We start from the raw sequence: 23,024 nt of genomic DNA, 5'->3' as shown, positions 1-23,024 counted from the left end.
TGCCATGCTTCTTGCCATGACAATAATGAACTAACCGTGAGAAACTGTAAGCCAGCCTCAATTAAATGTTTTTCCTTTATAAAAACTGCCATGGTCACTGGGTGGTGGTGGCGTACACCTTTAATCCCAGCACTTGGGAGGCAGAGGCAGGCAGATCTCCGTGAGTTTGAGGCCAGCCTGGTCTACAGAGCGAGATCCAGGACAGCCAGGACTGTTACACAGAGAAACCCTGTCTCGAAAAACAAACAAACAAAAAATTACCGTGGTCATGGTGTCTCTTCACAGCAATAGAAACCCTAACTAAGATAACCATGCTCTACAAATAAATTGCAAGTGACCTAAGAAGGCACCCAACATCAACTCTGGCATCCATATGTGTGCACCCCCTTACACACATGCACCTACATGTGAGAACACACATACACACAGCATACATTTATAAAAATTAGTTTGTATATATACACACACACACACACACACACAAGAAATTACCATTGACCATTAACATTATTACATTATAAAATCTGAAAGGGGAAGCCAGACAGGTGTCCCAGGCTACTTGCACATAAGCACAACCCAGAGGGCTTGAAAAGTTTCCCAAGCCCTGAAGATTCAATTCAGAAGGTCTTGGGGATAGGCCTGGGAATCAGCACTTGAGTATATAATTAAATTTGTGACCACTGTTCTATGGCTTTTTCTAGAGAACATTCCCATAATTCTAATTTAGTCACAGAAGTATTGAGTATTATCTTGCCAGAGGACATGGTAATGAACTAAATGGCCGACATAAGTTCCTTCTTGCTACATTAGATGGCGATTCTGTTTATGAATTCTCTCCATGAAATGTAAGCCTATGCAGAGTTGGCCAGAGAAGAAAATGTAACTCGGGGTTATTTTTCTCTCCCCTGGAAATAAAACTACAAAAACCATACTGATATCTAATCAAAGGACATGCTTTATCACACAGAAGTACAGGATGTTTACACTGTCCTCTTATGAGAGAAATATACACGAATACTAATCTTCCTCTTAAGAGAATCTGCACTGATCAGCATCATAATGAAACTGAAAAGGGGAACAGTTCAGGAGGCTCCATTTGCAGGGAGAGAATCAAGGTAGGTGACACTGTGGGGTCTGTGGAGGAAGAGGCTTAGTCATCCAGAGAGGACACTTGACCAGTAAATGACATGTAAAAGGATGAGGAACACTGAGACTTATGGAATCTACCCCGTCGTTCTGAGTGCCTGGGATAAACCAGTGTCATGACCAGGGCAAAGCCACACAGGCTGAGTGGGTCAGGTTTTCTATCTGAAGACAGAACTTGGGATGGAGTAGGGCCGTTGCATTCATTTGTTTAAACCAAATTTTACTTATTGTATGTGTGAGCATGGGCACACGTGCTATGTTACATGTAGACAGAGATGATTTATGTGTGAGCGTGGGCACACATGCTATGGTACAAGTGGACAGAGATGATGTATGTGTGAGTGTGGGCACACGTACTATGGTACAAGTGGACAGAGATGATGTACGTGTGAGCATGGGCACACGTGTTATGGTATACGTGGACAGAGATGATGTATGTGTGAGCGTGCGCACACGTGTTATGGTATACGTGGACAGAGATGATGTACGTGTGAGCGTGGGCACACGTGCTATGGCACATGTGGGCAGCTTTCTGGAGTTGGTTCTCTCTCTTGACCCTGGGTTCTCAGGACTGAACTTGGTTGTGAAGCATGTGCTGCATGCCCAGCCACTAAGTTAGGAAATTCACCATTTCACAAAGATCAAAGGAAATACAGGTCCAATTACTGCACTTCTCAGGAGGACAGAGAAAGAGTTCTAGGTCAGCTGGAGCGTGACGTAGGAATCAGAGGAAATAAGAGGAAGCTGCAATGTCACAGTGCAGGCCACCACTGCCCCATCCGCTTTTGTCTTCCCAGCTCTTTCTTCTTGGACATCGCCCTTCGGTCTCTCTCCTGTTTCCTCTCCATGTGAACTGGCACAAGCAGCTGCTCACACACTTCCAGAGTCAAGAGAACTGACTCTTCACTAGAAATGTCGACTTGGTAAGTCAGACAGCCCAGGCCTGCCCTGATTGGAGTTAACGGCATGCATCACCACACACAGCCCAAGATAATATATCCTTAAGGGACCACTGTTGTGTATGTGATCGTTAACTGAAACATGGTTTTGCACAGCAGGGCTGAATTGTTCACCTCTCTGAAATGTTTTCCAGCATGTTCCCTTACTTTGTCTACCACTATGACAGATCCTCTCCAAGCTCATCAGAAGCTCTGGCTTCTGTTCCCAGGATGTCTGTGTCTCCGGTTCCTTTCCTTCAGAGTACAAATCTTAGCACCACCACCCCCATTTTCCACGTGTGTAGTGTGCATGTCCGTGTGTATGCATATTTGTGCATTTATGTGGGTCAATGTGTACATGGAGGCCCCAGTTAGAATCCTCCTTGGTCACTCTTTCATCTTATTCATTGAGGCAGGGTCTGCCAATCAAATCAAGAGCTTGCAGGTATGGCGAGTCTTATTAGCCTGCTTGCTCTTGGATCCCATCTTGCCTCAGGAAGCTGTTATTACAGGTGGGCTGCCACATCTACTTGGCATGTGAGTGGGTTCTTGGGATCCGAATTCTAGCCCTCAAGCTTACTCAGTATACTGGACAGTTTTCTGTCAACTCGACAGAAGCTAAAGTCACCTAAAAGGAGGGAACCTCAATTAAGAAAATGCATCCCTAAGATCAGGCTGTAGGCAAGCCTGCAGGGCATTTTCTTAATTAGTGACTGATGGGGGAGGGCCTAGCCCATCGCAGCTGGTGCTACCTTTGGGCTGCTGGTCCTGGGTTCTATAAGAAAGCAGGCTGAGCAAGTCATGAGGAGCAAGCCAGTGAGCAGCACCCTCCATGGCCTCTGCATCAGCTCCTGCCTCCAGGTTCCTGCCCTACTTGAGCTCCTGTCCTGACTTCCTCTGATGACAAACAGTGGTGTGGAAGTGTAAGCCAAATAAATCCTTTCCTCCCTAAGTTTCTTTGGTCATGGTGTTCCATCATAAAAATAGTAACACTAACTAAGACATTCAGCAAGCCATTAACCTCTGAGTCATCACCCCAGACCCAAATCCCAGTTTTCACATGTATTCTCATAAGAGTGATTCTCATTAACTTCCATATTCCTCATTAGACTAATCTCTACAACCTAATATACTTCCTTCATCATGAAGTAATTGTTACATGCTTAATTCTGCACTTTTCTATAAAAAACAGGCCTAGACAAACAAAATCTGTAGCTTGAGTCAGAGACACAACTAAATCATAATCTTGTCTGAAAAATATTTTAAACAAAAGAAAATAAAAATCCACAGACTAAGGTGATTCATTTACTATTTTTACCTCTTTGAGTATAAACTCAAATTGTGCAGTATCCAACAGCAACTGGAAGAGGATCTTGGGATTGTACCTAGAGTCTGTCAGAATCTGGTCCTTGATTTGACGAAGACGTTTGTTGTTTGGGTCACAGGCTAGAAAGAGGAAGAATTTCCCACTGATTAAATATATATAAACACCTATGAAATAGGATGGGACAGGCCCAAGTGAGTGTCTGTGTGGTTTACATGAACTTGACAGGGAAGGTTATAAACTGTGTCGGTGGGGAAAAGTCTTGAAATCAGAAAGAGTTTGTGTAGAAGAGAAATCAGTGTATTAGAAGCAGGTCAGTGGGGCTGGAGAGATGGCTCAGCACTTCAGGGCAATTCCTCTTCTAGAGGACAAGTTTGTTTCCCAGCACCCACATCAAACAGCTCAAAACTGAAACTCTAGTGCTAAGGGATCTGGCACCTAGCGTGCACACACGCACATGCACATAGACAAAACAGAAAGTCTTAAAAGTGTGTGAATTTGATGATTAAATTTACACTGTGGGTAAGTAAAGTGTACATGGACCTACACACTAAGAAGCAAAACATGCAAAAACCTGGAAAACAGTTTATGAGAAAAACATTTAAGAAGCCGGTCAAGTCATATGCCTGGTGCCACACCTGCTTCTGATCTGCCTGCCTCACTCTTCTGATTTAAGGCTCTTTGATTACACAGGGTCTCCTGGGACAATCTAAGGTCAGCTGATTGGCAATGTCCTCCTCATTCTTCCCCATGGACTGAGAGGTTCTAGGGATGAGGGCATGGAGAGCTGTAGAGAAGGAGGGAGGGCATCATCTGTCTACACAGGTCTTGAGTTATCCCTTATACGTCCACAACTGACCTACCCAGTGTGCTCTGTGACAAGCGTCTTGTACATGGGAGCCCCAAGTCCTCGTATTTCCCAGCCACCTACCAGTGCCTACCAGATGACATCTGCTCAGGTGGGCTGCTGACCTCTCCAAGTTGACACAAAAATCACTACCAGTCAACCTGCCTCTCCTGTACTGGCTCACCCTCTGCTAACGACTCTGCATCGTGAAGCTGACCTTACCTCTGGCGAGCTTAATGTGAGGCAGGGTAAGCGCCTCCCCGTACGTCCATTACCTGAGTCAGCTGTGTGAAGCATCAGCCAGCGGATGGCGACATTGCAGTCTCTCAGGCAGTTCAGCAGCCTCGGGATATTGTCCAGAAGCAACTCCTCCCTCAAGTAACCCTCTTTCAGAAACTGTTGCACCTGAGCGTGCACTTTTTCACTGACACTGGCGTATCTGCTCGCCTTTGAAATTAAAAAAAAAAAAACAAAAAAACAACCAGCTGGAATTAGATGGAAGAACAGCTCTCTTGAAAATGAATCACATTCAGTTGACTCCTCTGACAAGTACAAGCCTCTCCTTTATCTATCCACCCATTCACCTCTTCCTCCCCACCTCCCTTCTTAAGAGCTTCATTTCTACATGAGGTGATAACACGTGGATTATACTTATAGCACGAAGGGCAAATAGTTACTGGATTTTTTTTTCTTTTGAGACGGGTATCTTGTCTTGGAACTTCCTCTGTAGACCTTGTAGCTGGCCTTGAACTCAGAGATCCACCTGCCTCTGCCTCCCAAGTACTGGGATTAAAGACGTGCATTACCAAGACTGGTTTTATGACTTGTTTTAAAAGGAATATTGTACTTAGAATTCTGAGACTCAACTCTAGTTTGGGGTGATTAAATACTGGTGGGTTTACCCTTTTGTATATTGCTTTCTTTGTCTAAAGGCAAATTAGACTGGTGGTCTCTCTGATCCCTTCAATTTTTTTTTTCTTTTTCTTTTTGGTCTGTTTGTCTGTCTGTTTGTTTGAAGACAGGATCTCACTATGTAGCTTTGGCTGTCCTGGAACTCACTACATAGACCAGGCTGGCCTTGAACTCAGAGCACTGCCTGCCTCTTTCTCCCAACTGCTGGGATTAAAGGTGTGTCCGTTACGCCTGCCGACTTGACCCCTTCACCTCTTAACTTGGAAAAGAAACAGGACAGCAGAGGATCACTGCCTGGTCTGCCTACTGCGGTTGACAAACAGAGAAGAGCAGACATGCTCAAAAGATTAGACGGGTTCGGAGCTGTCAGACTGGCCTTGATGTCCCAACAGATCTGCTTTAGTCTTCTCAGTCCTGAGATCACCACACCCAAAAGATGATACTTCCACAGGTTTCTAAAGCTTAGTAAGAAGCAGATCTCAGCAGAAAGTCAGGATTTTTCTAACAGTCGTTTAGAATCCTGGTCATTTGATTTTACTACAGTAAGGGTCCAACCTTGCTAACCTAGTCAAGCTGGCTTAAAGCTCTGAAGTAGCTTCTTAAAATGTCACAATGAGAAAATGCAAATTTGGAAAAGAATTTGAGTAATGAAAAATTAATGCTCTGACATAAGTAAACATCGAATGCCACTGTCCTAATACACCTCTAGGAGACAGGCCAACACTGAAATAATCCTGTGCATTATTTAAGGAGCTCAACTGACTTGAATAAAACATGACAGAGGTTTTGGAGCCAATATTGTTCTACCTACAGTGGAAGCTCTGTGACCCTGATAGCCAAGCAGGAGAACGTACCCATTCAGAAATATTAAGTACACATTTGAATAAAAGATTTACATTCCTCTATCTCCTCAGCTATTTCCTCCTGCCTGGTGCTCTTACCAAAGAAGAATATAGCTACACAACTCAGAAATGAATATAGAGAGTCTTGGGCTTAAATGAACCAGTCAGCAAACCAGAAGGGGTTGACTTAAATTGCAGCGATAGAATATCACTCATTTTTCATCTTGACGTTCACCCTATTGCTAAAAACTTCAAGCCAACTCTGTTCAGAGGACATGGCCTTCACATAAGAGGAAACAAAGTTAACTGGGACCCTGTCACACTGCTCATCTTAGGTACCGAATCTTTTTTAGGGCCCCAGTCTCTATTTCCTCTGTCACCCAGGTTAAAAACCTACAATTAATTCTATGTACACATTTCAGCTTCTGGTCATGCAGTACGATGTACAGCAGTATATTTTCCAGGTTCCATGGAAGTGTACCTAGCTTGTTTCCTATAAGCCAGGTTGATGTCCTAGGGCACCCCTGGTTAGCCAGAGCCTACCTGTTCTTTGACGTTGGAGAGGTCAAGGGTGTTGTTTAGGGCAGTTTTTGCAGCTTTATAAGGTTCCCAAGCATCGGCTAGATTAACGGTGATGCCCATATAAATGCTGATTACCTGAAAGAGGAGACAGCCACTCAGTACTCGCCCAGCATCGGCTTCCGGCAGGGGAAGGGGCGGGGAAAGGCAAAGTTGTGGGCAAAAGTGCCCTCCCTCTCTTTCCAGTTTTAATTCATGTTCGTGAAAACCTAGGGCTCTCCAAGTAAACAGAGACAAGTCTGCTTTTCATGGTAAAGTAAGTGAAATAACCTTACCCTTCCACACTGCTGAGTGTTAGATTTCTAGATGAAGAAAACGACAGAAGAGACAAGCAGAGACTAAGAAGAGAAAGCAGTCTCTTTTTCTTTTTTTAAAGACAGGGTCTCTCTATGGCGCCATCATGCGAGCTCAGTTTTCTTATTTTTATGCTCTTAAAAGTCACTGATGGGGACAGCAAGATGACTCAGTGAGAAAAGGCATTTGCCATACAGGTCTAGTGATTTAAATTTGATCCCTTGAACTCTGGCATTTGTGAATGCCTCACTGCACCACACACACACACACACACACACACACACACACACACACACACACACTTTTAAAGTCATTTAAGACTCGAGAGCTTTCAAACGAACCTATTGATGTCAACATTAAGTGATTTTTAATTTTTATTTTATGTATATAGATGCTTTCCTACACTTAGGTCTGTGTATCATTTGTGTGCCGGTGCCCACTGAGGCCACAAAAGGATTTTAGATCTGAACTGCAGATATGGACAGTTGTGAGCTGTCATATGGGTGCTGGGAATCAAACTCAGGTCCTTTGGAAGAGCAGCTATGCTCTTAACCACTGAGTCATTGCTCCAGCCCGATTCATTATCTTTTAATCTTGCTTTTAGAAAGTAAATTTTGTGCCATAATTTCTTAAGAGCAGTTTTACCCATTTTCCACAGAGCTTGTGTGTAGCACTTTCATACTGCACAACTCTGGTTGTTATTAATTTATAATATGGTTCCCTCTTTTACACAAAAGCCATGTGGGTATGCATTTTTCTCAAACATTTAAACACATCTTTTTAATGCTTAGTTATAATTGCATTATAGTGAGAAAATATAGTTTATAAGCAGTCACATATAGTTTATAAACCTTTTTACTTTGTTGAATTCTTTTATGATTTACTACATATTCAACTTTCATATATATTCTTCAAACACACATGTAACATTTATGAAACAATTTATGTTTGGAAGAGATACTTAAAAAATTTTCCATCGTGATTAGTTTTGTCAAATTTTCCCATGTGAATCCAAGAATCTTGTTTTATGTATTTTGAGGGTGTTATTAGGTACATATAACTTCACAACTGTCAATCATCTCTGTGGATTATCCATTTTAAGCATTTTATATGCTATCTCCTTATCTCCACTAATGATTTCTCTTTAAAATTCTCTATTGTCTGATAATTTCTCACAAGTTGTTTTTATTGGTATTGTTTTAAAAATCTCTTGGGTCACACATGTGTGGGAGGTGCATTTTCAGGTGGTATATTTCAGGATGCTGTGACCACAGCTCTATGGTCAAAATGATTCAGTTTAGCAATACAAGGCAAAACTACCAGAGTTTTCCTTTTGGTTGCTCAACTCCAAGCTCCTGAGTTCAAGTCACAGGTTGAGATTAACCATCATGTCCTAATGTTGGCTGTTCTCATACTGTCAGTGAACTGCAAGTGTCTTTTAACAGCCACTGTGACTTGGCAGTTGTGATTTAGTCGTGAGAAGTGGAACAAAACCTGGTAGATGAGAACCTGACCCAAGTCACTGCATCACCATGAAAACTCTTTGCTCTGGGAACATTTCCTATGTAAGAGGTATGTTCACAGTTTTATGTGAAACCAAGTTTACATGGTGTAAGCACACCCCTACAGCAACCTCAACCTTCCTGGATCCACCACGGTCATCTTACAGGTGAAAGTGAAATTCTTATTCAAAAGCTGACAAGGCAGAAGAACTATGCTAGCTTAAGTTCATAAAAGACCTGAAGTTCATATAGCTGACCTTCATTTATAAAACAGAAAGAATGAATAGGCCTGGCTTATATTCTCAGTAGTCAAATTAAGATACATTTCAATACATGGCTTTACGTTCAGAGTATCTATTTGAAGGAAAATATTACTGTGTTTGTGTAGAATTATTTTTACTAACTGGTTAGTTCTTCATGTCATGATTCATACAATTCTTACTACACAGAATAATTCTGCTCCAGTGATTTTTTTTTTTGTGTGTGTGTGTGTCCAATTTTTTATAGATTTTTTTGGCTTCTAGGTTAAAGGCCAAAAGAACGTGCTGAAAAGGTTGCTCGGGGTGAAAGTGCCTGCTAACAAGCTCAAGGACCTGAGTTCAATCCTTGGGGCCCACATGGCAGAAGGAAATGACTCCCAAGTTCTCCTCTGACCTTTACACATGGAAACGTATACAATAAATAAAAGGAAAAAAATTTAAAAGGCAAAAGAATAGAAGGGTTCTGCTTATTTCTGTTTAAAAGAATTTTTAATTAAAAATTTTCCATACAATATACTTTGATTATGTTCTCCCTTCCCCCAACTCCTCCCAGGTCCCCCCCCCCCCCCCCCTGTAATCTGGCCTTGAAGTCACTAAGTGGCTGGGAATGAGCTGAGCTCCTGATCCCCCTGCCTCTGCGTCCTAAGCCTTGGCTACTGTTGTATTCCATACTTGGCCCCGGGAAGTTAGCTCTGTGACAGATTTGCAAAAGGGGGAGGAATACTTGCCCAATTATCTGGAAAGTACTTATCCACGATCTCTCTCATTTTTGCTTGGTGGGTGTGAAGAATGGAAGGTTCAAAATAGAGAATCACGTACAGCATGGCGGCTTGATTGGCCAGGGCAGTGCTTCGATGTTCTGGCAGCGGGTAGGCAGAGACCTGCAAGACAACATGCTTGAAGCCAACGGCAGTTCCTGGAGGCTCACAGCTTCCAGACCCCGGCCCCGGGACGCAGCTGCGGAACTTCCTTCTTCCCTCTTATCTCGGGTGTCACAACATCCCTTCCTTTCAGGCCCCGACTCTACTGCCATTCTGTTTTCTCCTTACAAAAGAGTCTTAACCCTGCACCCCCACCTCGTCACCATTTGTCTTTCCTATCATACACAGACTGTCTCTTGGAACTGATGGACTGCAACTAAATAAAACTGTGATTTTTACCACCTTTTATTTGTTCATCAAGTCAGGGAAATTTGACCTCCACCATCATCCCATTGGAGGTTCTTAACTCAGCTCAACAACTGCCTTCTAGAACTCACGTAAGAATGGAACACTTGCCTGTGATTTTTTTCTTTCAAGACAGGGTTTCTTTGTATAGCTTTGGCACTTATCCTGGAACTCACTTCGTAGACCAGGCTGGTCTCAAACTCACAAAGATCTGCCTGCCTCTGTCTCCTGAGTGCTGGAACTAAAGGCATGCGCCACTATTGCCTGGCCCTGCCTGTGATTTTTAATACTATCCTCTGCTGTCACCCGTGGTGAGTTCTCCGTCCGTCTTTTCCATGTGTGTGCTCCCCAGACATCTACACTCTTACATATTAGGTAAGACTCTTGGGCTACACAGCACCTATCAGCTTGAGCTACCAAGAGCAGGGAGGGGAGAAATTATCACAAGGACACATGCAGCAAGGTCACATGGATCCTGCAGGCAAGGAAGTGGCCTGGCAGTGTGTGGGGAGCCAAGGAAGCCCTGAGCGACTGTGTACTGCCGAGAGGGCACCGCCAGGTCAAGGACCCAGTGCCTCGGACCTATGGAAACGGCGGCACCCCCACCCCCACCCCCGACCCCACAGATGAGGCTGAGAAGGACAGCCAAGCCTTCCTCCGGCTGGAGTGCAGCTGTTGGCAGCGTATGCAAAATCTAGCAACCACAGCTTTCTTCTTAGCTTCTCTGATGCTCACCTACAGAGACTATCTAATCGAGCGGTTCTCAATCTTCCCGATGCTGTGACCCTTTAACACTGTTCCTCAGGTTGTGGTGACCCCCAACCATAACATTATTTTGTTGCCATTTCATAACTGTAATTTTGCTACTGTTATGAGTCATGATGTAAATATTTGTGTTTTCCAATGGTCTTAGGTGACCCCTGTGAAAGGGTCATTTGACCCTCAGAGGGGTTAGGACCCATAGACTGAGAACCACTGATCCAACCCCTCCATCCTGTACACAAAAGTATTGAGGTCCTAAACTGTGGGTGGTAGTTGGTGTGGCTCAATCGGAGTCTGCACAACCACCCCATGCCAGATTTTCTGTACATGTCTGTGTGTCTGTCCTTTGAAAGGGCCTGAGGCTGTAAAACAGAATGCCCATGTCTTTCCCCAGATGCGTCTGCTCAACTCTTTTCTCTCCAGATTGTTCTTCATATACCTGGTGGATGAGGCTGCCCCCTAAACTGGAAACTTGGCAGAAACTGTTCTTCAGGCTTCTTTCCAAATACCAAGAACCAAGAGAATCTGATCTATCCGTCAGAACCAGGAACAGGGGAGGTCAGGACAGAGAGAGGTGACACACAGAACACACACAGCTTAACCCCTCCTTCCATAAGGGGAGGAGAGTGGGAAGAGATGTGGGGAAACAGCACGGACTCTGATTGCATGCACATCTGAATTTAAATTGTGGTTCGGCTGTTGAAGGCATCCAAGTCTTAGCTTCCTCCATAGCAACATGGAGATGATGTCCACTCTGCAGGGTTGTCATGTGAAACAGAGAAAATGGACTGTGAACAAACCTCCGTGAGGTTGATGTAGACTCAATTCTCAGCAAACGGCAAGAAATACTATAAAGTCCTTGCATCTACACAGTGTGTGATTCCGAATGTTTTAAGAAAACAACTCAAGAATCAAAAATCTTATCTACACTTAACATACTCATATGAAAAAGGACTGGGCCACCAAAGGGAGCTGTCCCAGGGCAGGTCTGCTATGTGGCAATGACATCCTACCTTATACAATATACATGAACTCATGTTTTTCCCCAGAACAGTGAAGTCCAACGGTAACTCCCTTCAGTAAAGGGGAAAGAGTTCCACAATCTGGAGCGAAGCCAGAGCACAGCAACGCCCTTTGTCTGTCTTATGGTGTCTTTGTCTGCACACTGGGGAGGAATGGGAGTTCACTTTCAGATGCTGCAGGATCTTTCCAGGCCTGCTCAGGCTGCCAGCTCTGTCTAGACTGCTTCTGCTCCACTGTGTCAGCTGCTGCGATCCTGCCACACTGCTGCACGTGCTAATGGCACACTTGTTTCCCCCAAGCTAACATGCACACCTCTGGTGGGTGTCTTCCTTCCTAAGCGACAAGTCCACTCTGGGTGGGGACCAGAACCCCCGGCACCTAGCCCATGATACTTATCATGCACTCTTAATAACTGTCTTGAACGGATGGCTTAAAAGAATGCACCTTCTTTCCAACTGCTCACATCCTATCTTTTCCCTGAAACCTGATTCTCCCAAACTTCATAGCTTCCATTCCTTGACCCTGTAGCATCATTTAAAAGCTTTTACAAATAGTTTCTAGCTGCTGTTTTGATTCACTAGAAGGAAGAAAGAAAAAGAATAACTAAGGAGGAAAATAAATTCCACCTTTTAAATTATTCAGGCCCCCCGACTCCTACCTGGTTGTAAATGTCATCAGATCTTAGGCGTCCAATGACCATACTGATGAAAGTCTCGTTGATAGGCACTCTCTGGAAATAGCTCTCGGGATAGTTGGGTGGTCTTTTGGCTCCTGGCTGGCTGGAATACCCTGTACTTCGTAGCAGCTTACAAATATCATCCATATTCGAATCAGCAGAGGAACGAGCAGCACTGAATCAAGAGAACCACAAGAAAAGAACCAAAGAAATCACACATCAGAAACACCGAAGTCTAAAAGCCAAGGACTGAATCCCGAAATGACAGCAGCTCCATTAGAGCCCTACCGTTCAAAAGCACACATCTGAAAAGCCTACTCGAAGGGGAGGCACTGGTTCTCTGTAAAGGTCTACAGCCCATTTCCAAATCTTTGGAGCTGGATCTGTCTCATCATACTTTTCAAATATAAAAGTGAGCAATACAGCATTTGGAATACACTGGAGAATACCACAGCAGGTTTTGAGTTGGTGTCTCAAGATCAATAGATGCTAATAATTAAGAATAAAATTACCTTACAGAGATAAGATAAACGAAGAAGACACAGCCACATCTGTTCTGGGTAGGTCTTGATTCCAAATGATTTCAGGTTCAGATTTGACTACCAAATGAGTTACATAGAGTATGTTTGTGTGCATGTCCGTGTGTGCCTGGATTTCTTGAGATAGGGTCTCACTATGTAGCCCAGGCTAGCCTCAACACTAGAAATCCTCTTGCTTCTGCCTCCCAAGTGCTGGGATCATAGGTGTGTAGTTTCTTGGATTTCAGAATTATGGAACATTTTACATTTTACAAATGAAAAAAAAACTTTAAAAATTATGTTAGTGTGGCTTTATACTACTTAGTTTTTATTGGCAAGCTTCAGAGACCTCATAAAAATATCTGGGATTTTTCATGCTGGAATACTGACCTCTGTAAGACATGAATTCATCTTAAATACCTTACGTCTGATATCAGATCTCCTTCACCAACAGTGTCCCATTGGCAATGGAGCTACATACCAGGGATGCCATTCCCCAGGGGACAAAACTGAGTTTCCAAAGCTAAGGTCCATAAGCAAACGTTTTCCTTTTCTTTGCCCTCACATCATTCAGATTTCGTTTCCCTGGGCACTTTCACGAGTAAAGGCAAGTTCAAGTTTCACCTTCACATTCGATCTTCTCCAAAAGGCCCAGAGGTGACTCACATTTCATTTCTCCAACATGGATGTAAGACAGTGAATGGACAAATGGATGTGAAGGAATGATCTGCAACAGTGAACAATTCCTTCAGAGATGATAAAGTTGAGAAGAAATAGGCTAGACGAGCAGCTGGAGGTTAATTTACAGAGGAGGCAGAGTGCTAGCAGGTGCTACAGATGATGTAATGTCCTGAGAGAGTCCTCTGGGGAGGACCTGTCTCTCTTGGTCATTCCTGTGAATTCTACTCATCATATCTTTATCCTAAATTCATAATGGCCCCTGCTTACTAACCGTTTCTTCTGTGAGATGGTTTTTGACACTTAATTGTATTCAGGGTTTTTGTGTTTTTTTCCCCCAAGACAGGGTTACTCTATGTAGCCCTCACTGTCCTGAAGACCAGACTGTCCTTGAACTCAGAGCTATCATACTTGGCACTTAACACTGCTTTTTTTTTTTGAGAGACCAGGCTGGCCTCGAACTCACAGAGATCTGCCTGGCTTTGCCTCCTGAGTGCTGAGATTAAAGGCGTGCGCCACCACTGCCTGGCGTTTGTTTTTTGTTTTTTTCCACATATATGTAGATGCTTGTAGAGGCCAAAAGAGGGCACTGGATCCCCTGGGGTTGGAGTGATAGGTGGTTGTGAGCTGCCTCATGTGGGTGCTGGGAAATCAACTCGGACCTTCCAGAAGTTTGCAAATACTCTTAACCGCTAAGCCACTTCTCCAGCCCCATGTATCTATTTTTTGGACACATTTCTTCAAAAGACTGAAAACATGTATGAGAGGTGCTGAAATTAAAAAGCAAGGTAGACCTCAGGACCCTACTTCCTGCAGCCACAAATTTCCGCACAGACTCACGTAACACAAGGCCTGGGTGTTTCTGTGGCTATGCATGTATGGGGGAGAATCCACCTTTCAACCTGATCCAGAATGGTAACTTTTTGGTCATCCACATGAGAATGACAACAGAAAGTGCCTTCATTTCTTTATGACTGCCAAGGTGTCTTGTTTGAAAACTAAAAAAGAAAACCTCAAAAGTCAAACATTAAAAAATTTCAAAATTCCTTAAAATTTATCCTCAAGTGAAAATGTTCAGAGTTTAGATTCCTGCTTTACGACAAATACATTATCATCATACCTCCACACTGCTAAGTCTTAAGATACAGCATTGTCTATTTTATATAGTTTTTACGGAACGTAATTTGTTAATTATATTACAAAGAAGAGTAATGCTATATTCAGTGTGTTCAGAAGATGCATGTTCTCTAGCATTCTTCATCCCAGGCCACTGTTCCCAACAGTACCGGAGCACACAGTGCATGTCATCAACAGCAGCAGTTTGGGGGTGTGCAGGTTAGGCCAGGAATACCTGTTCCCAACAGTACCGGAGCACACAGTGCATGTCATCAACAGCAGCAGTTTGGGGGTGTGCAGGTTAGGCCAGGAATACCTGTTCCCAACAGTACCGGAGCACACAGTGCACGTCATCAACAGCAGCAGTTTGGGGGTGTGCAGGTTAGATCAGGAATACCTGTATCGATAGTAAGACACCAGCATTCTCTCTCTGACTTCTCCTTCAATCTTCTGGTCGATGACAAGAAGCATAACTCCATATAAGTACAGGGCTTCACACTATGAAGGAAAAGGAGAATGGCCAAATTCACAAGACTACCTGTCTGCAAGGAGTCAAGTTGACAATGGTACAAAGGATCACTCTGGTCAGATTCCTCCTAAAAGTTGTATTTATATTTCAAAGTAAATGTATATTTTTCTGCAAAGGGCTCTCAACTGCTGTGAAGAATTGGCTTTAAAAATTGACTCAAAATAAATTTTAATTCCTAGTGATTATTTTGCTTGTGATACCAAAATGAAATCTCAATTCTATTAATAAGGATGACCTTGAAATAATCTTTCTGTCTCTACCTCCCAAGTGCTAGGATTAGACATGACCACCACACTGGCTCTAACAAACACTTCTTAAATGGTCACCATGCACTAAGTTCCAGCTCCACCTTGGATGCAAAAAGAAGACAGACTTCTTTTTTTTTTTTTTTTTCTCCCGAGACAGGGTTTCTCTGCATAGCCCTGGCTGTCCTGGAACTTGCTCTATAGAGTAGGCTGGCCCTGAACTCAGAGATCGGTCTGCCTCTGCCTCCTGAGTGCTAGGATTAAAGGTTTACATCACCACTGCCTGGCTGAAGACACCCCCGTCCCCCAGGAGCTGAGGACCAAATCCAGGGCCTTATCCTTGCCAGGCAAGTGCTCTACCACTGAGCTAAATCCCCAACCCTAAAGGAGGCCTTCTTATATGAAGGAAGCTCATAGCCCAACATGATCTTTTCTACCATTAGTAATTTCATTCAACACTCACACATTCTAAACTCGAAAGATAATTATTAGGCTATCTTCTTTTCTTTGAGGAATGATATTCTGTATATATTAATGCTGTTTTGTATTATTATTATTATTATTATTATTATTATTATTATTATTATTATTGAGACAGGGTCTCTCTATTATGTAGCTCTGGCTGTCCTTGAACTTGCCATATAGACTAGGCTAGCCTCGAACTCAGAGATCCAATTGCATTTGACTTCCAAGTGCTGGGATTAAAGTCATGTGCCACCACACCCAGCTGTTACATATTCTTGAATATGTACTTTACAATTACTATTACTTACTAGAAGTTGTTTTCCATCCTCATTGAGAAGTACAGTTTCTAAGGTTTGTTGAATATAAACTCCTTCATTGAGATCATCGAGGTATCTAGAAGCGAAATGCAAGGGGCAAGGTATTAAGTGTAAACAGGAGATGAAGCATCTTTGGGAGGAAAGACTTCAAAGACAAGGCAGGACACAAGGCATTCTGGCTTTAGTTCCTCTGTAGTCTTTGCTGTGCTTATGAACCTTAGTGTCCTATGACCTGTAACTCATGGTGATTTGGGGCCACAGGTTAACACTTATGGCTATTTAAAAATCACGGGAATATTCCCTACTCTTGAATTACAAAACAGCAGGAACTGAGAAGCAATGCCATAGGTCAATGAATTGGTAAACATATAAATGTATGTATGTATGTATATCATTTGGTAAACTCTTAAGAACTACTAATAGGAGCTGGGCCTGGTGGAACAGGCTTGTCATCCCACCTACTCCAGAGGCAGAGGCAGGAGGATTGTAAATTCAACACCAGTTTGGGCAACAAAGCGAAAGTCTGTCTCAAAACAAAACAATAAGTGTTAGTTTGCAAATTAACTTTACATCTAAAGCCTTAGAACAGGATCACTGAAGGGCTGAAAACTCAATGACAGTGTAAAAAGGTTTATTATGACCCGTCACAGGAAACTGCAGCGATGCATGGCATGGATGAGTTAACTCTGAGAAAGGCATGCATGTTCTGCTGGCTCCCTTCTTCCCTGCTCTTCTACCAGAGTAAGCTGTTACGAAATTCATCAATACCTGTTTAAGTCTACGATGTATTTATGGACACTTTGAAAGGCTAAATAAAATCTGGTCACGATTTCTATGTTGTTTTCCCGAAATTCTTCGTCTAAATCCTGTAGCTCAGGTTTGGCTTCCAGTTTGCTTTCCCAGAACTCTGGACCCTAAGAAGGGAGACACACTTGTCAGTAAAGGCCCAGCTGTTGGAAACAGTTCCAGGAGGCCTTAAAACTGTGCTGGAAGGTTCTTATACACCAAAATTAAAACAGCAACAGAAGGGAAGACGCTCACCCAAGCCTAGAATCAATATGCCTCTGGGTGACTCTCAACCAAGATTAGCACGCTTTTAAATGTATTTCAGGGCAAAAGAAATTATGTTGTTTTAATTGGTCTGTACTGTGTTAGGACTTTCCACACAGTACCCTTCCTTCCCTTATTTGCGAATTAGGAGTTGATGTTAACTTTGGTTGAAAAGCTGTCCTTCCAACACTCCGTAATTACTTAACCACTTCAAGCCTCATGGCTCCCAGAGAATGGCTGCTTTTGTAAAAAGGTCAGGCATACCAAGGCCACGGGAAAAGCACCTTAAAATAGCTGAAGTCAAATATGATGTCTCCGTATCTCTGCTGGTCAGCCCGGTCTTTCAGCCGGAACACAGCAGGGATAAACTCAGACAGCCGCAGCACCTCAGCAATGATGGCATTGCCGCAGGAGACGATCCTCAGGATCGCCTGGCCACAGAGGTTATTCTCAGCCAGGAAGTCCAACATGGCGAGGGTGACCTGCTATTCCACACCGGGATGGTGGGAATGATCAACTGGCCTCAGAGCTGGGGTGTGTGGATCATGAAGGGACGCCAGGACTGTAGACCAAATGGCTGCTCCATTCAAGAACCTGTATTGAAAAAAGAGAAGTTAACAATTTTTTAAAGAAATGCATATGCATGCTTTTGAAATACATGTACAACTCAGGAAAACTATGTCAATGAGCTCTGGTATGAGGAAAAGACATTCATTCCCCAATATTCAGGGAGAGAGGAATGCTGGTGCTCAGGTCGCTGACTTCTTTTTTCCCTTTCATTTAGTTTGGGACTCCAGACTGTGGAATGACTTCCCCCATACTCAGGGAAAGTCTTCTCTTCCCAGTGAACGCCTCTGAAACTACCCCTAAAGACAGACCCACAGATGTGTCTCCTGGGTGATTCCACAGCCAGTGAATTTGAAAATAAAGATTAGCCACCACAAGGACCTTTCTTTGCTAGATCCACACGACTGGCTTCTTTCTCAGCCCTTTGCTCACTTCTCATGAAAAAAGATAGAGGGTATAGCTCATTTCTGAGCCAGAGTCAGGGCTATTGGGCATGTGTAACCTAGTGTAACCTAACTGGACAAACACACCCTACTATTTGATATTTCTACAAGTAACTGCAAACGCTACAAGTCAGAGACACATCCCTGTATATCATTTGGAGGCATTTATCCAATGGGCCTAATGTATAAACATTTCCAAGAATCCTTTTAAATTTCAGGGGCTGCAGAGGGACTCCACAGTGCTTGCTATTCTCACAGAGTTCCCAGCACCTACATGGAGGCTCACAACCACTGTAACTCCAGCTCCAGGGAATCCAATGTGCTCTTCCGGCTTCCATTGGCAGTGCCACCCCAATATGCATATATGTGCACACACATGCATAAATAAATTATAAAATAAAAATTTAGAGACCAGTTTCAATAAACTTGGGAAGATGATTTATCAATACTAAACCAAATTGGTCTAAAAATACATAATTTAGCATGCAAGTATCCAGTGCTGTAAGCAGAAGGAGCTACTCATTTCTCTTTTATTCCAGTACACTAAGGATGATTTGTGGTGATATATTGTGTACCCTAATAAACTTTGCCTGAAAATCAGAGGACAGAACAAGCCACTAGAGTAAACATAGAGGCCAGGCAGTGATGGCACACACCTTTAATTCTAGCACTCAGGAGGCAGAGATCCATCTGGATCTCTGTGGGTTTGAAGCCACCCTGGACTACATGAGATTGATTCAGTCTAGGAGAGAAACAGAGCCAGGCAGGCAGTGGTGGCACACACCTTTAATCCTAGCACTTGAGATCTCATGCTTTTGCTTGGAAAGCACTAATCCCAGCACTGAGAGGGAAGTGACATGGTGGGCGGAGAAAGGTATATAAGGTGTGAGGAGACAGGAACTGAAGGCTTTTCAGGCTGAGGAGTCCTAGAGGTAAGACATGGCAGTGGCTTGTTCCTTTGTCTCTCTGATCTTTCAGCCTTTACCCCAATATCTGGCTCCGAGTTTTTTTTTTTTTTTTTTTTTTTTTTAATTAAAAGACCATTTAGCAATTCATGTTACAATGATTTCTCACCCAGGACACTAACTACTGCAGTTGTGGTTAACTTTTCTGAAAGTCCTTGAAGGCAAAGACCCATCTTCTTACTCAACCACTCTGTTCTGAGTACCTCTTTGCCATGTTAGAGATGAAGATGTTTAAGCAACCCACCGTCCAGTGCAGTGACTCACAAGCTGGGCCTGGCTGAGTAACCTGGTTACCTAGAACCTTCGAGCTTCTGCTACATAGGGTGGAGGCAGTCCTAAGCATCTTTTTTATAAGAAGTCCTCAAGATGACTCTGATGTGAAGCTGGAAACATTAAAGAGTGGAGGAGGACTGGTCATGAGGAAAACTGCAGTATATATACAGGACGTTAACAAAGTTAATCTTTGCATGGAAAGTGAATCAGTATGAAGACTGTAAGAAATGGCCTCTGTCCCTATAAGCAGCCTGCAGTAAGCTGTGCAGAAAGTCCTGGACAGAAGCAGCTGTACAAGAGATGAAGTGCTTGAAAGTGTGGTCAAGATAAATAGGGGAAACACCCGTTCACCGTCAGTCGGGGCCCTTCACTGAGTACTGCTGGGACAGTGTTCTGATGTTAGGTGACACTTAGCAGGTAGATGTTCTAGGACTTTCGAGTCTGAGGAAGTCACCCAGAAGCTATAAGAAAGACTTATTTTAGAATATAACAATTAAAACCTTTTGGTCCAAGAAATATTTGATTCTGGGAGCTGCAACAGCTTCCTTAAGCCTATGAGCTAACTAGTTTAGGCAGGGCTGGGGTAGGGGCAATGGCAAGACCCTAAGAGATTGTGGTGTGAAAGGATAGAAAGAACCGAAATTCTTGTTGATATTACTGATCTGCTGATTCAATTACGGAACTGCCTACTTCTATAATGCTTGCTCAGTGAATTGCTTTTATGGCTTACCCACGGTTAATTGGGTGCATTCATTCAGTAAACACTTGCCCAGTGTTTGCTATATGCCAAGTACTGTTTTAGGATGAAGATACAGTAGAGAATAACCCTGAGCTCCAGTTATCATGATGTCTATATACCACCGAGATCAGGAGATATAAACTAACTAATACATACAGGCTGGATAAGTAGTTTAGAGAAATCCTGATTAAAAGATGGAATGCACACTGAATTATATAGAGTATAATCATCTTCCGATAAGATGATATCTGAGCAAGAGCAAAAGGAGGAGAGGGAACAAGCCGTAAGTATATGTGGGAAAGGTTACCAGCTTCTAGATGCTTCCCAATGACCTCTGCCCCTGTTACTCATGGCCTAGATAGATTCCTTCCCTTGAGTTTGGGATGACTTTTGCAATCTCTCCCAGAACAGATATGACAGCAGTCACAGCTATCATTTCTGAGGATAGATTACAAAAAGACTGAGTTCTGGTTTGGGTTCTCTCTCTAGCTTGCTAGTTCTGGGAAAGCAAGAGGTCACTGTGTATGTGAGAGTCCTGTGTAAAGGCCCTGGAGACAGAACACTGAGCCCTGCCATCAGTTCCACGCGTGAGCTTGAAAGCGAAATCTCCTCATTTGCAGTTATGCCTTCGGATAAGTTGATAGGCCCTGCTCACACCTTGACTGTAACCATCTAAGGGTCCCTGAGCCACAAACACTTATGTAAGCCATATCTCCACTTCTTGACAATAGACACTTGAGATTACATGTGTATGTATACATATACATGTATATACATGTGAGTGTGTGTCTTAAGCTACTAGGCTGTGGAGAAGTTAGTTCCACATCAATAGATAATGATCAGATCCTGGAGAAAGGCATTCTATACACAGCTTATCAGTAAGTACGGAGGTCCCAGGGTAGACATAGGCCAGGTGTGCTTGTGGTTTGAAGAATGGCCCCTGTAAACTCATAGATTTGAATGCTTGGTCCCCAGGTGGTGGAACTGTTTGGGAAGGATTGGGAAATGTGGCCTTTTTGGAGGAGGTGTACCACTGGGGTGGGCAGTCTAAAATTTGAGGTTTAAAAAGCCCACACTATTCCCAATTAGCTCTCTCTTCCTCTTCCTTGTGCCTGCGGATCAAGACGTAAGCTCTCAGCTACTGCTTCAGCACCACGCCATGCCTGCCTGCCGTTATGCTCCCGGCCACATGGTTATGGACTCACCCTCTGAAGCATAAAGCCCCAGTGAACTCATTCTTCTGTAAGATGCCTTGGTCATGGTTTCTCTTCACAGCAATAGAAAAGTAACTAAGACAGCACTTAAGGAACAGCAGGGTAGCTAGGGAGTCTGGAGCACAGTGAACAAGGGGTAGACACAGAGGTGGACCGGATCAGGTCTTCAAGCAAAGGATGCTGAGAAGTCACAGCTGCCTGGAGCTCTTTTATCAGGGAGCTCTCTAAAACACATTATGGTACACATTCTTAACACGTCTTTTTAGTATTCTCAGTCATGCCTGCTTCTTAAACCACATACACTACTGAGTAACAGGCTGAGCCTCAGACAGTCCCAATTTCCTGCACTGATAGGGTCTAGCATGGGAAACAAGAGAGGAAAAGGGAGAAAATAATCCACAATGGGCAAAACGATGAGCTACTGAGGCCCAGTGAAGACCAAACTCACTCAAAGTTAAACAGGATAAAATTCCACCCTCACAAAGCAAGAGCCAAGCTATGATTAGCAGGTGTAACAGCCGCCTAACTGTATAAACTACAACAGTGCAGACAGTTGGACCCTGGAGGACACAGCTTAAAGCAAAGCATGATACCTGCCCTCTTCCTCATCTCTCCGAGGGGACAGGGAGACGGACCCAGCACCTGTGTGTGCACATCCAGGGAAGATCCTGCTCAAGATGATGATGTTTAATCAAGACCTTGTGGGTCAATCTCTTGGCCCTTTGGGCTAACAGACTTTAAGGCCAGGTATGGTGGCACTCTGCTTAAAGGCACTCCAAAGGCAGAGGCAGGCAGATCCCTACAAGTTTGAGGCCAGCCTGGTCTACACAGTGAGTTCTAGGCTAGCTAGATGTTCACAGTGAGACCATATCTAAACAAGCAAACATACAATCAAAACATCCTGATAACTCTAAAAGGACATAAAATAACCAAGCATATTTATCAATGGTTCAACAAATGTCATGGGCCTTTATTAACTAAGGTGATTGCCTTATCTACACCCACATTAAAACAAGTGTTTTTATGGAATTTAATGTAAAAGAAAATACCTATTACAATTAATTCCTCTTTAGTGAAATATCATTGCTTGTAGTCTGTCCCACCTCATAAAGAACACCGAGTTCTTTTTTTTTTAAAAATGTCTTATAATTATGAAGACTAATGTCAAGATAGCATCAAATGAAAGAATAAATCACTCAGTTACATTATCACATCTAGATGAACTAAGACACACTAGATATAACCATGGCTAGTTATATTTTCCATGTAACTTATTTGGCTAGCATATTTTCTAAACAGATCAGAATAGTCTGGAGAAACTGGCCCAGAATAACAGAATCAGATGACGATCATTATACATGCTTAATCATGTAACCATTTAAGACATAAGCAGTGACCTTTATGAGATGTTGTATCTTAGTTGAGCCTTTCTTGAATGAGGTCACACAAACTCGGTAGAAGAAATTACATGAAATCCTTCTTTTGGAGACTGCCTTCACATAAAGGACGAAGCAAACTTGTGAACATCAGCACTCTCACTACAGGTTGAACTGTATTGTTAATGGCATGGAATGGAGCCACAGATCTTAATTCCCTTACTAATATTATTTTATGAGTTTCAAAGTATTTAACTG

The 23,024-nt window shown here is 43.2% G+C and overlaps 1 protein-coding gene across 1 annotated transcript in view; it reads right to left on the bottom strand.

The window, feature by feature from the left end:
- Washc5 (WASH complex subunit 5) overlaps positions 1-23,024 on the bottom strand; it is a 51,683-nt gene that overhangs the window by 27,645 nt on the left and 1,014 nt on the right. Inside the window, exons 2-10 of the mRNA XM_059247439.1 lie at positions 17,474-17,783; positions 16,908-17,053; positions 16,131-16,215; positions 14,981-15,081; positions 12,254-12,446; positions 9,373-9,525; positions 6,553-6,666; positions 4,531-4,702; positions 3,403-3,530 (exon numbers count right to left, since the gene is read on the bottom strand). Of these exons, the coding sequence (XP_059103422.1) occupies positions 3,403-3,530; positions 4,531-4,702; positions 6,553-6,666; positions 9,373-9,525; positions 12,254-12,446; positions 14,981-15,081; positions 16,131-16,215; positions 16,908-17,053; positions 17,474-17,659 (1,278 nt within the window). The 5' untranslated portion in view covers positions 17,660-17,783. The remainder of the gene's footprint in view (positions 1-3,402; positions 3,531-4,530; positions 4,703-6,552; positions 6,667-9,372; positions 9,526-12,253; positions 12,447-14,980; positions 15,082-16,130; positions 16,216-16,907; positions 17,054-17,473; positions 17,784-23,024) is intronic.

Source organism: Peromyscus eremicus, chromosome 20, assembly GCF_949786415.1.
Source record: "Peromyscus eremicus chromosome 20, PerEre_H2_v1, whole genome shotgun sequence".
Classification (NCBI taxonomy): Eukaryota; Metazoa; Chordata; class Mammalia; order Rodentia; family Cricetidae; genus Peromyscus; species Peromyscus eremicus.
The sequence above is the reverse complement of the archived record's forward strand: the minus strand, read 5'-3'. Positions and strand labels throughout refer to the sequence as shown.